This window comes from Alligator sinensis, unplaced genomic scaffold (assembly GCF_000455745.1).
Source record: "Alligator sinensis unplaced genomic scaffold, ASM45574v1 scaffold878_1, whole genome shotgun sequence".
Taxonomy (NCBI): domain Eukaryota; kingdom Metazoa; phylum Chordata; order Crocodylia; family Alligatoridae; genus Alligator; species Alligator sinensis.
In genome coordinates this window covers 61,118-73,000 of record NW_005843526.1, presented here as the reverse complement: position 1 = coordinate 73,000, position 11,883 = coordinate 61,118, and the positions used below count along the sequence as shown (strand labels likewise).

Below are 11,883 nucleotides of genomic sequence, written 5' to 3'. Positions count from 1 at the left end.
TGTGTGGTTGTGTGTGTGGGGGGGGGGGGGTGGGGACCAGTCCCAAGGTTTATGATTTGACTTCATTACAGTGTTTCAATCCGCCGAATAAAGCAGAATTTTAAGGATCCCGATTTGGACATTTGTAGCCAACACCTTCCCACACCTGCCTCCACCTCCTCCCCTGAGTAGCAGGGCTTCCCCCCTCCTCCAAATTGTCCACATCCTTCCTGTAATGAGTCGTCCAAAACTAAACAAAATACTCCAGATACTAAACAAAATACCTCACCAGTGCTGAATAGAGGGGAATGATCACGTCCCTTGACCTACTGGCAACACACCTGCCAATGCAGCCCAGTATGCCATTAACCTTCTTGGCAACAAGGGCACACTGCTGGCTCATATTCAGCTTATTTTCCACAGTAACCCCCAGATCCTTTTCCGCAGAGCTGCTGCCCAGCCAGTCAGCCCCCAGCCTATACTGGTGCATGGGATTGTTCTGTCCTAAGTGCAGGACTTTGCACTGGTCCTTGTTGAACCTCATGAGATTCCTTTTGGCCCAATCCTCCAATTTATCAAGGTCATGTTGAATCCTAGCCCAATCCTCCAGCTTATTTACTACTCCCTCAGCTTGGTGTCATCTGCAAACTTGCTTAGGGTGCACTCCACTACATTTTCCTGGTCATTAATGAAAATATTGAACAAAACTGGCCCCAGGACTGAGCCCTAGGGTGCTCCACTTGATACCGGCTGCCATTTAGACATACAGCCATTGATTACTACCCTCTGACCCTGATGGGCCAGCCAGTTTTCTATTTACCTTACAGTCCATGCATGCAGTCTGTACTTCCTTAGCTTGCCTACGAGAATCGTGTGGGGGACCATATCAAAAGCCTTGCTAAATTCAAGGTACACCACATCCACCAGTCTCCCTGCATCCAGAGTTAGTCACCTCATCATAGAAGGGTTGGTCAGGCATGACTTGCCCCTGGTGAATCCATGCTGACTGTTCCTAATCACTTTCTTCTCCTTCAAGTGCTTAGAAATGGATTCCTTGAGGATCTCCTCCATGATTTTTTCCAGGGACTGAGGTGAGGCTGACTGGTCTGTAGTTCCCTGGATCCTCCTCCTTCCCTTTCTTAAATATGGGCACTATATTACCCTTTTCCAATCATCCAGGACCTCTCTGTTAGTTTTCAAAGATGATGGCAGGCTTTGTAGTCACAACAGCCAACTCCCTCAGCACCCTTCAGTGTATCCCATCTGCCCCCTTTGACTCGTACAATTTGGCTTTTCTAAATAGTCCCTAACCTGTTCTTCTGCCACTGTGGGCTGCTCACCTCCTCCCCAAACTGTGCTGCCCGGTGCAGTAGTTTGACAGCTGACCTTGCCTATGAAGAGTGAGCTGAAAAAGGCATTGAGTACTTCAGCTTTTTCTGCATCTCTGTGACTAGTTTGCCTCCCCCATTTAGTAAGGGACCCACATTTCCCTTGATCCTCCTTTTGTTACTAACACATCTGTAGAAACTGTACTTGTTACCTTTCACAGCTCTTGCTAACTGCAACTCCAACCATGCTTTGGCTTTCCTAACTTCCTCCCTGCATGCCCAAGCAATATTCTTATACTCCTCCCTAGTTATTTGTCCAAGTTTCCACTTCTTATAAGCTTCCTTTTTTGATTTAGTTTACTGAAGAGTTCCCTGCTAAGCCAAGCTGGTCTTCTGCCATACTTGCTAGTCTTCCTGCACATCAGGATGATTTGTTCCTGCACTCTCAGGCTTTGAAGTACAGGCAGCTCTCCTGGACTCCTCTCCCCACTCAGACTGAATTCCCGGGGGATCCTGCCCATGAGGTCCCCGAGTGCAGGGCCAGTCTTTGTGGGGGAGAATTGGAGCGACTGCCCTGGGCCCTGCACTTTGGGGGGCCCTGCAGAGCTGGGTGGGAGCTGGATGGAGCAGCTGTGACTTTGCCCCTCACAGTGTTAAAGGGCACAGACTGATTTGCTCTGGGCCCTGCACCCCACTATGGTCATCTCTGCCTCAGTGAGTTGAAGTCTGCTTTTCTGAAGTCCAGGCTCCTTACTCTGCTGCTCTCCATCCTTCCTTTCCTCAGGATCCTGAACTCAAACTGCCAAGTTTCAAGAAGATCAGTGCAGGGGTTTGGGGGGAACTGCCCTCAAGCTGTGGACAAGCCAAACTGGTGCCATGGGTGCTGTGGGACTGACGGTGTCTGTCTTGGGCCGGGAGGGGAGACACTGCTGCAGGCCTGGCTGCTAAGCTGCTGTGTTCCCAGTTACCGATCAATCAATCACGATTCACTCAGGGCCCAGCTCAATACACAGGACCTAGCTACTACATAGCGACTTAACGAGCATCAATTAGCACCTGCAAAACCAGGCTAAGGAGAGGAAAGAATCAACACAGACAATCAACTGCCCCAAGAGAGACGCAGTCTTGGCAAGAGTTTTGTCTGTCAGCAGCTAAGGGTGCAGGGCCCCACAACCCCCCCGCACCGATCTCCTCCACAGCTGGCAGGCGTCACAGCAGGGGCCACCATCCCTGCAGCTGTCACCCCGCTGCACCTGAACACGCAAGGCCATCTGAAGCAGCTGGATCTGAAGCCAGATCAAATCACTGCTGACTCGCACAGGCCTAATGAGCAGGATGGGGTAGTAGTCAGAGAGCCAGATAAGTCTTGGTAATTCCTCTGTGACATCTTGGATCCAGGCTCTGGGCTAGCATCAAACTTCCTGAGACAATGGGTCAGGTCAGCAGATGGATCCCTTTATCCCCTGCAGAAGGAAGTCTCCAGGCACCACCATCCATTGCTGCTTCTTGGTGGTGCTGGCCTTGATCCTTCCCACCTTGAGGAGGCCTGGCCTGTCCTCCTCCACCAATAGAACATGTTTCTTACCCTCTGTTGCTAGGGCTGCATGTCTGTTCTCCAGACAAATTGCTGCAGGTGGAGGTGAAGCTGTCTGCCTGCTGCCAGAGGTCAAAACCTTCCAGCTTCCATCTTCCTGGAAATCCATATCCTCTCCCTTCTCTAGTGCTGCCTCTGGCATGTCTTCCTTCATGGTCCCAGAGGTCTCCTCCAGCATTGAATCAATGAACTCCTCATGGCGGAAGATGCTGCAGAACCTCACCACCTCCTCCTGTAGCTCTCTTGCTTGCCCCCCACAAGAGACACCACCAGAAGACACCACTCACACCGCAGGCACTCCCCCACCCGGCTGTCATTAGACGAAACCTGCAAGTCGCAGCCCCTACAGCACCAAACCTGGACGTGGGTGGGAGCCATAATGGTGAGTGGTCCTGCCTGGACAGAAACCTTACAGGTGCAAGCAGAGGCAGTGGCAGCAGCTCTGACACTGAGACGTCCTCCAGGCATTTCCCTGCGTCTCTTAATCTGCCTCTTCTATCTTACTGCCCTTCTTCCAAGCACACCTTCCCTAGTGAACTTGCCTGAAAGCTGCCGGCCTGTTTACTGTTCCTTGGCCCCAAAGGGTTCCTTTTCCCTGATTCCTCACACCAAGCTGAAAGGCTCTCCTCCCAAAGGGAGTGGTGGGGGGCAAACTACCTGCAAACTGCTTGTCCTGTTTGCTGCCCCTGCTCACAGATCCATCATCTAAACCAGGGGTGGGCAATTATTTCGGGTGGAGGGCCACTTATTGAGTTTTGGCAAACTGTCGAGGGCTGCATGAGAGGCAACCAGGGGCAGATAAATATTAATTTTCTAAAATTTTTAGGGCCCCTGTGGGCCAGATAGAATGGCCTGGCAGGTTACATCTAGCCCATGAGCCACATTTTGCCCACCTCTGATCTAAACTCTCCATAAGGCTACAGTCAAACCTGACACAACACAAGACACCACCCTCAGATCTGCCACAGGTAAAGCAGGGGAACCACGGCAGACAATGACCTGCTTCTATGAAATGTTGCCAATATCCACTTAAGAGGTCCAGGGTAGAGGGCTATACCCCTTGCTACAGAGGAAGGCAAAAGCCCCCAGTTCATACCAATCTGATGGGGCAGAGGGGTTGTTGGTTGTAGCCGTGTTTGTCTAAGGACATTGGCAGACAAGGTTCTTTGGGTAAATGTGATATCTTGTAGTAAACCAATTAAATAGTTGGGAAAATTGTTCTTTGCAAGCTTTCGGGCACAAACACCCTTCTCCAGGCATAGAGAGAGTCTGCTAGTGAATTGTGTGCTCTCCTGGGTAGAATAGAAGCCAATATGCAAAATACAGGCATGTGAAAATGCAAATGCGTGGCAGTGAGGATCAGAGCATGGGAGACAATAGGTGAGAGACAGGGGGTGGGTGGGGAGGAGGAATGTTCACCTGGTGATAGATTGTAGCTGGTAAAATGCAGACAGGTTACCTGGGGTTATCAGATGCTAGGCAGGTTATAATGTACCATAAATCCAATGATATAGGGGCTGATCCTGCCTCAGGCAGGGGGTTGGATTAGATGTGATTTCTGGAGGTCCCTTCCAGGCCCATTTCCATTTTCATGATTGGCCTGAGGGATGGCCCTGGTGGGACAAACAGTCCTGGTCAGTTCTATGTCCCTGTAACCAGGACTCAGCTGCTCCCTTGATACCCTCCTGCCCAACAAGGGGTCCAGTAGACAGCTCTCAAGGCCACAAGGTAACATCAGGTCCATCCTGGAGAAGCCAGGCCCCTCTCTGCCAGCAGTCCGTGTGTGCAAGGGCAGCATTCTCCCCCTCTCCATGGAAATGATAAGAATTTAAAAACATCCAGCAGACCTGGTCTAGCTGCACAGCCATCCTGGCTGCCACTCCATCTCCGCTCTGAACCAGGCTCCATGTCCTCCTCCAGTCTCCCCATGCCTCTGGGATGGAGCTGGGCCCTACGTGGGGTAGGCAAGAGGAGGCTGAGCAGATGCAGGTGTTGGGGAGTCCTGAACACTCCTCACCCATTTTGGCTGCACTGGGTGTGCCAATGCATTCCTTCTCCCAGTCTGAATCACAACCCTGAGCATGAGTGAAGTGGGTGGTAAGGGAGGGTGTTTCAAGGGAGCTGAAAGGCACAGGCCAGGAATCACACCCCATGCTAATAAAGCACTCCCAGGAAAGAACAGTGATCACAAGCCACAACTTGGCTTCCCTGCTCCATTGCCCAAGAGATTGTTCTCTCCGAGAATTGGGTGGGAAAAGATTTGAACCTGAAGTATATCAAACTCCCCCACACCAAGGCAGAGGGTAGAAAGAGAGTTGAGACCTTGTCACCCAGCCACGAGCTGGTCCTGTTGCTCAAGTGATCGGATCCCCATAAACTGGTGTCTAGTTGAGAGGAACTTGCTTTGACTTCTCTTGTGCTTCTCCAGATAAAAGACTCCCCAAGGCCCCCTGCATGTTGCATGGGCCTGGGTAGCATTTGGACTCTGTAGGCTCCTGAGCAGCAAGGAGGGGAAAGTTGCTTTGGAAAGCGCTTTAGGCAGCACTTCCAGATGAAGCCAAAGAACATTCCCAGAGGGGCCTGGCTGGACTGGGAGTATCAGGGAAGCCATGGAGGGACCTCCTCTGGGTGGGTAGCCCTAAGAATCCCCAACATGGGAAGCAGAAGTCAGACAGGACCTGGTAGAGTCTGCCACAGAGGGGATGAACCAGCTCAGCTCTATCAGGATGCAAAGAGAAGCCTCCATCATCTTCACCATCTTGGCTGGCTCGAGAAACCACGTTAGGCTGTTTTGGGGAACAAACACTGGACCTGAGGGGTTGTGCCTGCTGGTGCCTCTCAGCCAGCCTGGCAGAAGGACACATATCTCAGCATTCTGATTGCTTCCTCTCACTGCCCCCAGGACAGCTGCGAGTCTCCCACACAGCATCGCCAAGCATTCCTTCCTGAAGGGCCCTTAAAGGCAATGTCCCTCCACCATCTTCCCTAAAGCCAGCACCTGTGAGGGCTCCCAGCACCTCTCTGGCCCCACTCCCCTCACTTGCTCCAGGTCCCATGGACACAATGCTTCAACTGAGCTGGCAGGAAGGGCTTGGGCCAGACCCTGATGGAGAGGCTGAGAAGGGGAATGCTTTGGGGAACTGGTTGTCTGAGGCCAGTGAGAGCCTGATGTTCCTGGCTGAGAACGCAGGGGAAGAGTACTTTAGCTTTGCAAGGGCATATGATGGGCAAGATGGACCTCTGGTCTGACCCAGTCCATAGTCTTTCTTATGTACTGGGAGGGAATGGAGGAGGCAAAGCAGTGGAGCAGGTGCTGGGGACATGGGTTGTGCCCACATGGTTAGCTCGGGCAGGCATGTGAAGCTTTTCAAACCTCCTCTCCCACTGAACCAGCAGCTCTAGCAAAGTCCCTGTCATCAATATAACTCTGCCAACAGAGGACAGTGCTGCTCTGCTTCAGCCCAGGTCATCTGTAAGGCAGTGCAGCCAATCTCTCCGCTGGTCCAGGCCACATCTACACTGCTGGGCATGGCTACAGGCAACAGGAGAAACTGTAATGCAGGGGGCCTGAGTCTTCCCATGGGAAGCTGCTTTCCTGGCAGTAGCACAGGGAGAAACCCCTCCCAAGGAAGGCTGACAACAGCAATTTATTTATTAGATTCACATATTGCCATAGCCAAAAGGCTCAGAGTAGCTTACAATAAGCAGCCAACACGCAGGATTCCTCACAATATTCCAGAATGCAAGAGCTCCAACCCCCTGCTTAATGCAAGCAAATGCTGCCACAGATCCTAACCACCACTCTCATCCAGAGACAAGAGACATTTCTGAACCCCACCCTCATGCTCCCCTCCTAACTACTACCGCCACTGCTCCCTTCTCCTCCCAAGCCTGCACCCCATCTCCAGCAGAGCAGCTGCAGCTATATCCCCCCCCACCCCATGACAGACCCCCAACTCCTCCTCCCTCCTGCACAATATTAAGTTCCAAAGAAGTTGAACACAAAGTAAAATAAATGGTTTCTGTGTCTGCCATGGAGCCAAGCCATGCAACAGGGCATCCTTAGGTGCAACACAGACAACTGACCCAGGAGAAACTAGGACCCATCTGGCACAGCCCTAAGCTTATTTGTATTCTCTGGCCCAGATGTGACTTGTAAATCCAACTGTGACCTATTTAGACTCCTGGCAGACCACCTTGCATCCTCACAACCATGCAAACTCAGTGCCAGAGGAATGAAGAGACAAGGTCATTTCAGGACAGGCACTGGACATTTTCCCACAGGGCACAGGCTGCAGGGAAGAGGAGGAGGTGGCAGAAATGGACCCATGCGAGTCGTGAGGGGCTGGTCCATGGGTTCCCTGGTGGTTGGTGAGAGAGGAGCTATGCCGGAAGCTGAGCCCACACTGCACACAGTGGTAGGGCTTCTCCCCTGTGTGCAGACGCTGATGATCAGTGAGGGAGGAGCTATGCCGGAAGCTCATTCCACACTCGGCACAGCCATATGGCTTCTCTCCAGTGTGCACACGCAGGTGGTTGGTGAGAGATGAGCTAATCCGGAAGCTCATTCCACATTCATTGCAGCGGTATGGCTTCTCCCCCGTGTGCACGCGTTGGTGGTTGATGAGGGACGTTCTGTGCCTGAAATTCCGTCCGCACTCACTGCAGCCATACGGCTTCTCCCCGGTGTGCAGGCGAAGATGGACACGCAGGTAGGATAGGTTGTTGAAGCTCTTCTGGCACTGGGGGCAAGGGTGTGGCTTCTCCCCTGTGTGCACGCGCTGGTGGACACGGAAGTAGTATGGGTTATTGAAGCTCTTCCCACAGTCCCCACAGTGGTGCATCCTCTCTGTGCTGTGGACAAGCTGGTGCTTGGCAAGTGAAGAGCTCTGGGAGAAGTTCTTTCCACACACGGCACAGTGGTATGGTTGTTCCCCAGTGTGCAGGCGCTGGTGCACACGGAGGTAGGATGGGTCATTAAAGCTCTTCCCACAGTCCCTGCAGTGGTATGGCTTCTCCCCTGTGTGCACACGCTGGTGGACTTGGAGGTGGAATAGGTGGTTGAAGCTCTTTTCACACTGGGTGCAGCGGTACGGTTTCTCCCCGGTGTGCACACGCTGGTGGACGCGAAGGTGGTCCAGACGGGCATAGGTCTTCCCACACTCCAGGCAGAGATGGGGGCGCTCCCCAGAGTGTGTTCTTTGGTGCTCCACAAGGCGGTATCTGTACCTGAAGCTCTTTCCACACTGGCCACAGGAGTGGGCCAGCACTTTACTGTGAGTCCGTCCATGCAACTCAAGCTCCTGTTCATCACTAAAGCTCTTTCCGCATTCCCCACAGATATATAACACCTCCCTGCTATGGATGTTGTCCTCATGGCTCCTCGGGTCTCTCTGCACAGGGCTCTTTTGGGGCTCAATGGTTTTCTGTGCGCATTGCATAGGGAGCTGGTTTCTAACTGGTTCAGGCTCCTCCTCAGCTGGGTTCAGTATCCTGGCACCTGCTGGATAGAGAAGACAACCACAGATGAGCTCCTGTGCACAGCTATTCCCCTGTCCCAAACAGACCCCAGAGTAGGGCCAGGTCTAGGCACTTGAATACTCAAGAGGTCAAATGCTAAGTGGCCACATTGCAAGGGATGGAGGAGCAGGTCAGTGCATGAATTCACTAGTACCCTAGTAAATTTCAGTTTCAGTTTCCCAGTGGTTCTGTCCCAAACCAAAACCCAGTCTAAGCGAGAACTACACTGCTTTGGACTTCTTAAAAGGAGACACAGGTGGCATACGTGCACTAGCAAATGATCGGACTGGTTCTATGCCAACTAGGGCTGAGGGTGAGACCAGAGGAAGAATGAGGCTCTCTAAGGGCTCGTCTATACAACAGCACTGGGGGGACTGGAGAAGAGTCCTGCCACGCTTTAGACTCAATAAGTGAACCTGTGAGTCTGCCTGGGGCTCCTCCCCAGTACTTGCTCATCAGTTATGAGTCTTTGGCAGTCCTAAGAATAGTACCTGACAACAGGTCTGAAGTAGCCTTGCTGGCAAACTTTCAGGTCTCCTGCGACAGCAGGCAGGGCTGTGTGGGGAATGCTGAGCATAGTTCTCTCTGGGATACAACATTGCTGCTGTGGTATAAGCAAGCTCTAAGGGCTGCTAGTCTTAGAAATAAAACCCAAATGATGTCAGCCCTTGTCCCACAAGGAAACATTTCTGAAAGGGGAAGATTAGAAGCCAGGCCTGATATAAGATTTCTAGCTTTCCATTCTGGAAGAATCAAAGCTCTGCTTCCTACCTGCGTGTAGAGAAGTGCCTGATCTGAGGAATAAATCCATGGAATTTTCCTCTTCTAACAAGTACCAGGTGTCCTCTGTGTTAGAAGAACCTGCAACGGAACAAAGACTTTGGAGGTTAACTTCCATGTGGACTCGGGGTCTCTAGCCAGTTAATTTAATCTAAAATAGCAACCCAGCCACAGATTCAGGCAAGCAGTAGCATGATTAAATGAGCTAAGCCACAAAACGTGTGTAATAATTTTGTGGATGGCTTCCATGACCCCATTAACTGAATGTGTGGCAGGGTCCCAGCTGTATGTCAGGGCTGTGGGATGGGCTCCAGTACAGTTTCAAAGCTGCGACCAACAATCAGTCGACTGTCAGCCTCAACCCCAAGACCACACCTGTTGACTGGACATAGCTGGGGAGTCCTGAACACCCCTCACCCCTTTGGCTGTGCTGGGAGTGTCACTACATACCACTTCCCAAATCCTCTGATCACAAAAGCAGCTCAGTCTGAATCATAATCATTAGAATGTGAGAGAAGCAGATGGTGAGGGACAGTTTCAAGGGAGTTAAGATGCACAGGCCAGGGATCACACCCCATGCTAATAAGGTGACCCTAGGAAATAAAAATGGTTATAGGCCATGACTCAGTTTCCCTGCTCCCTACTCAATTGGCCAAGAGATCCTTATCTTAGAGAAACAGGCGGGAATACAGAAATCAGAACCTGAACTGTATCTAACTCCCCCACACCAAGACAGAGGGGCAGGAGTCTGAAACTTTCCTTAAACCCTGTGGACGGATTCTGAGGGCCCTGAGACCTTGCCACCTAGCACTGAGAATGTCTTTGTATTCTCTACTGGATGTAGCTTCTCTTGTTAATATTGCCTGACTGATCAAATCCCAGTAGGCAGGAGTATCATTTGGAGAACTTGCTTTGGCTTCTCTTGCCTTCTTTGGATAAAATAAAAGCCCCCAGAGACATCTTGGGTATAACAACACAGATTTCTACTTGCCAGGGCAGGGGGAGCCCAAGATTGTGATCTTGGGCTCCCCTTGCTCTGGAAAGTAGTAATGGCATGACTGGGATCTGATCCCCAATCCCAAAATCTCATACCCTGCCATGCAAGTGTAGCAGGACAGGAGGCACAATTGTTGGGATCAGGGAACAGAATCTGTTGTGCCATTAAGTGAATATCTGCCTGGGGCCATACACCTCATCATGCCTTATCAGAGGACTCTGTAGAGGTATGGGCACCTTGGACTGGAGTGTAGCTGCTGGCCATCCTACAGAAATCCTCATCAAGATGCCCAGGCCTCAAATTCCAGAGAAGGGGGTTATTTGGATTTCATCACCCAGCAGCCCTAAGAAGGGAATCATTGTCTGTGCCAACATCATTGAATTGCAAGGACTGGGAACACGTACATGCCTTGACAACACAGATCAGGGAAAGTTGTCCAAGGTCAGTGCTTTTGGATGGCAGCTCAGAGCAGGTTTGCAGGGTTCTAGCTCTCCCCATCACTGGTTATGAGTGCTAAGGCAGGGGTAGGGGGATGATAGCTATGACTCACCTGGGGACAGGCCTTCAGACCATGTCCTTTCTCCATGGCCCTCATCCTCATAGACCCAGAGCTCCACCTCCCCTCGCTGGATGCGGCAGATCAAGTCAGGTGCGGGACCTTGATATCCTGTTTTGGGGAAGTGCATGAAGGGTGATTATGCTTGGTTACTCTTCACTCAGTTCCCATTTGGGATTTGAGGAATGGATCCAAAGGACTCAAACGTTCTGAGGGGACCTTGAAGGAACAGGGAAGGTGGACATTTAGTATCAAGAAGGCACTCCAGGCAGAAGCCTTCAATAGATGATGGCTTTTGTCACCCAGAAAAACAGAAGAATGGCTGTATGAGATATAAAGCATCAACCTACTCAGAGGTATCTAAAAGGTATAAAACTCCTGGTAGCACAACGGAAGGTGGGCAGGGGCCCAGTGATCTTTGTTGGGCCTTAAATTATACATAATCATTCAAAATTAAAATAAAGCTTTATAGTCGCTGCTTACACTGTTCAATTATTATTTAATTTTTACACTTAGCATAAGTCGACTCCATATACTTAGCATAGGTTATTTTCTTAGCATAAGTTAGAACTATTTTTAATATTTTAAAGGTCATGCTTCTCAGTGTCACAACCCAAGGGTGTGATTTTGTGTGCGCGCGCTTCGGCACTGCTAAATTATTTCCCGCCACGAGGAGCTTTCTTTGCAGGGTGCATTTCTCAGTTGCAAAGAGAAAACCCAGGTGCAAAGGAGTTCCCGCCACCGGCATGCAAATTTGTGTCCCACTATTGGCCAGTTCTAAATTATTCCCACGTGGCGGCTAGCGATTGGCTTGCTAGCCGTATAAGAGGCTTGAGCGGTTTCTGCCCAAGTTGGAGAACTCCAAGGAGAACCCCGCAATGGAGGACTCCACAACCATCTGGAGGAGGAGGACTTCACGTCTGGTGAAGAACTCTAAGCGCTGCGGAGCCTATTGGACCCAGCGTGTACCTTAAGAAGGCTATAGGGGTCTGATCAACCTCTGGCCTCTCCCCATCGCTGAGCGATCCCTCGACGAACCCCTTCCCTGCGCGCAAGTTCCACGGAGTCTAGCAAACTTCGTGTGAGTGTATCCAGAGCTCTTCTCCGAGTTGTTTTCTTCGGTTGACGC

At 51.2% G+C, this 11,883-nt stretch overlaps 2 protein-coding genes across 9 annotated transcripts in view; one reads left to right on the top strand and one right to left on the bottom strand.

Annotated features, from left to right (window-relative positions):
- The window catches only part of LOC102387240 (zinc finger protein 883-like), a 64,409-nt gene that overhangs the window by 28,486 nt on the left and 24,040 nt on the right, over positions 1–11,883 (top strand). The gene's annotated exons all lie outside the window — the stretch shown is intronic.
- Positions 6,116–11,883, bottom strand: part of LOC102386813 (zinc finger protein 501-like) — a 12,839-nt gene continuing 7,071 nt past the window's right edge. Inside the window, exons 3-5 of one of the 4 annotated variants that reach the window (XM_006038892.3) lie at positions 10,749–10,865; positions 9,193–9,282; positions 6,116–8,404 (exon numbers count right to left, since the gene is read on the bottom strand). In XM_006038892.3, coding sequence (XP_006038954.1) covers positions 7,107–8,404; positions 9,193–9,282; positions 10,749–10,865 — 1,505 coding nt within the window. In that variant the 3' untranslated portion in view covers positions 6,116–7,106. Of the gene's footprint in view, positions 8,405–9,192; positions 9,283–10,748; positions 10,974–11,883 lie in introns of all 4 variants that reach the window. The other 3 variants (XM_025195460.1, XM_025195462.1, XM_025195461.1) reach the window with 3 other exon arrangements.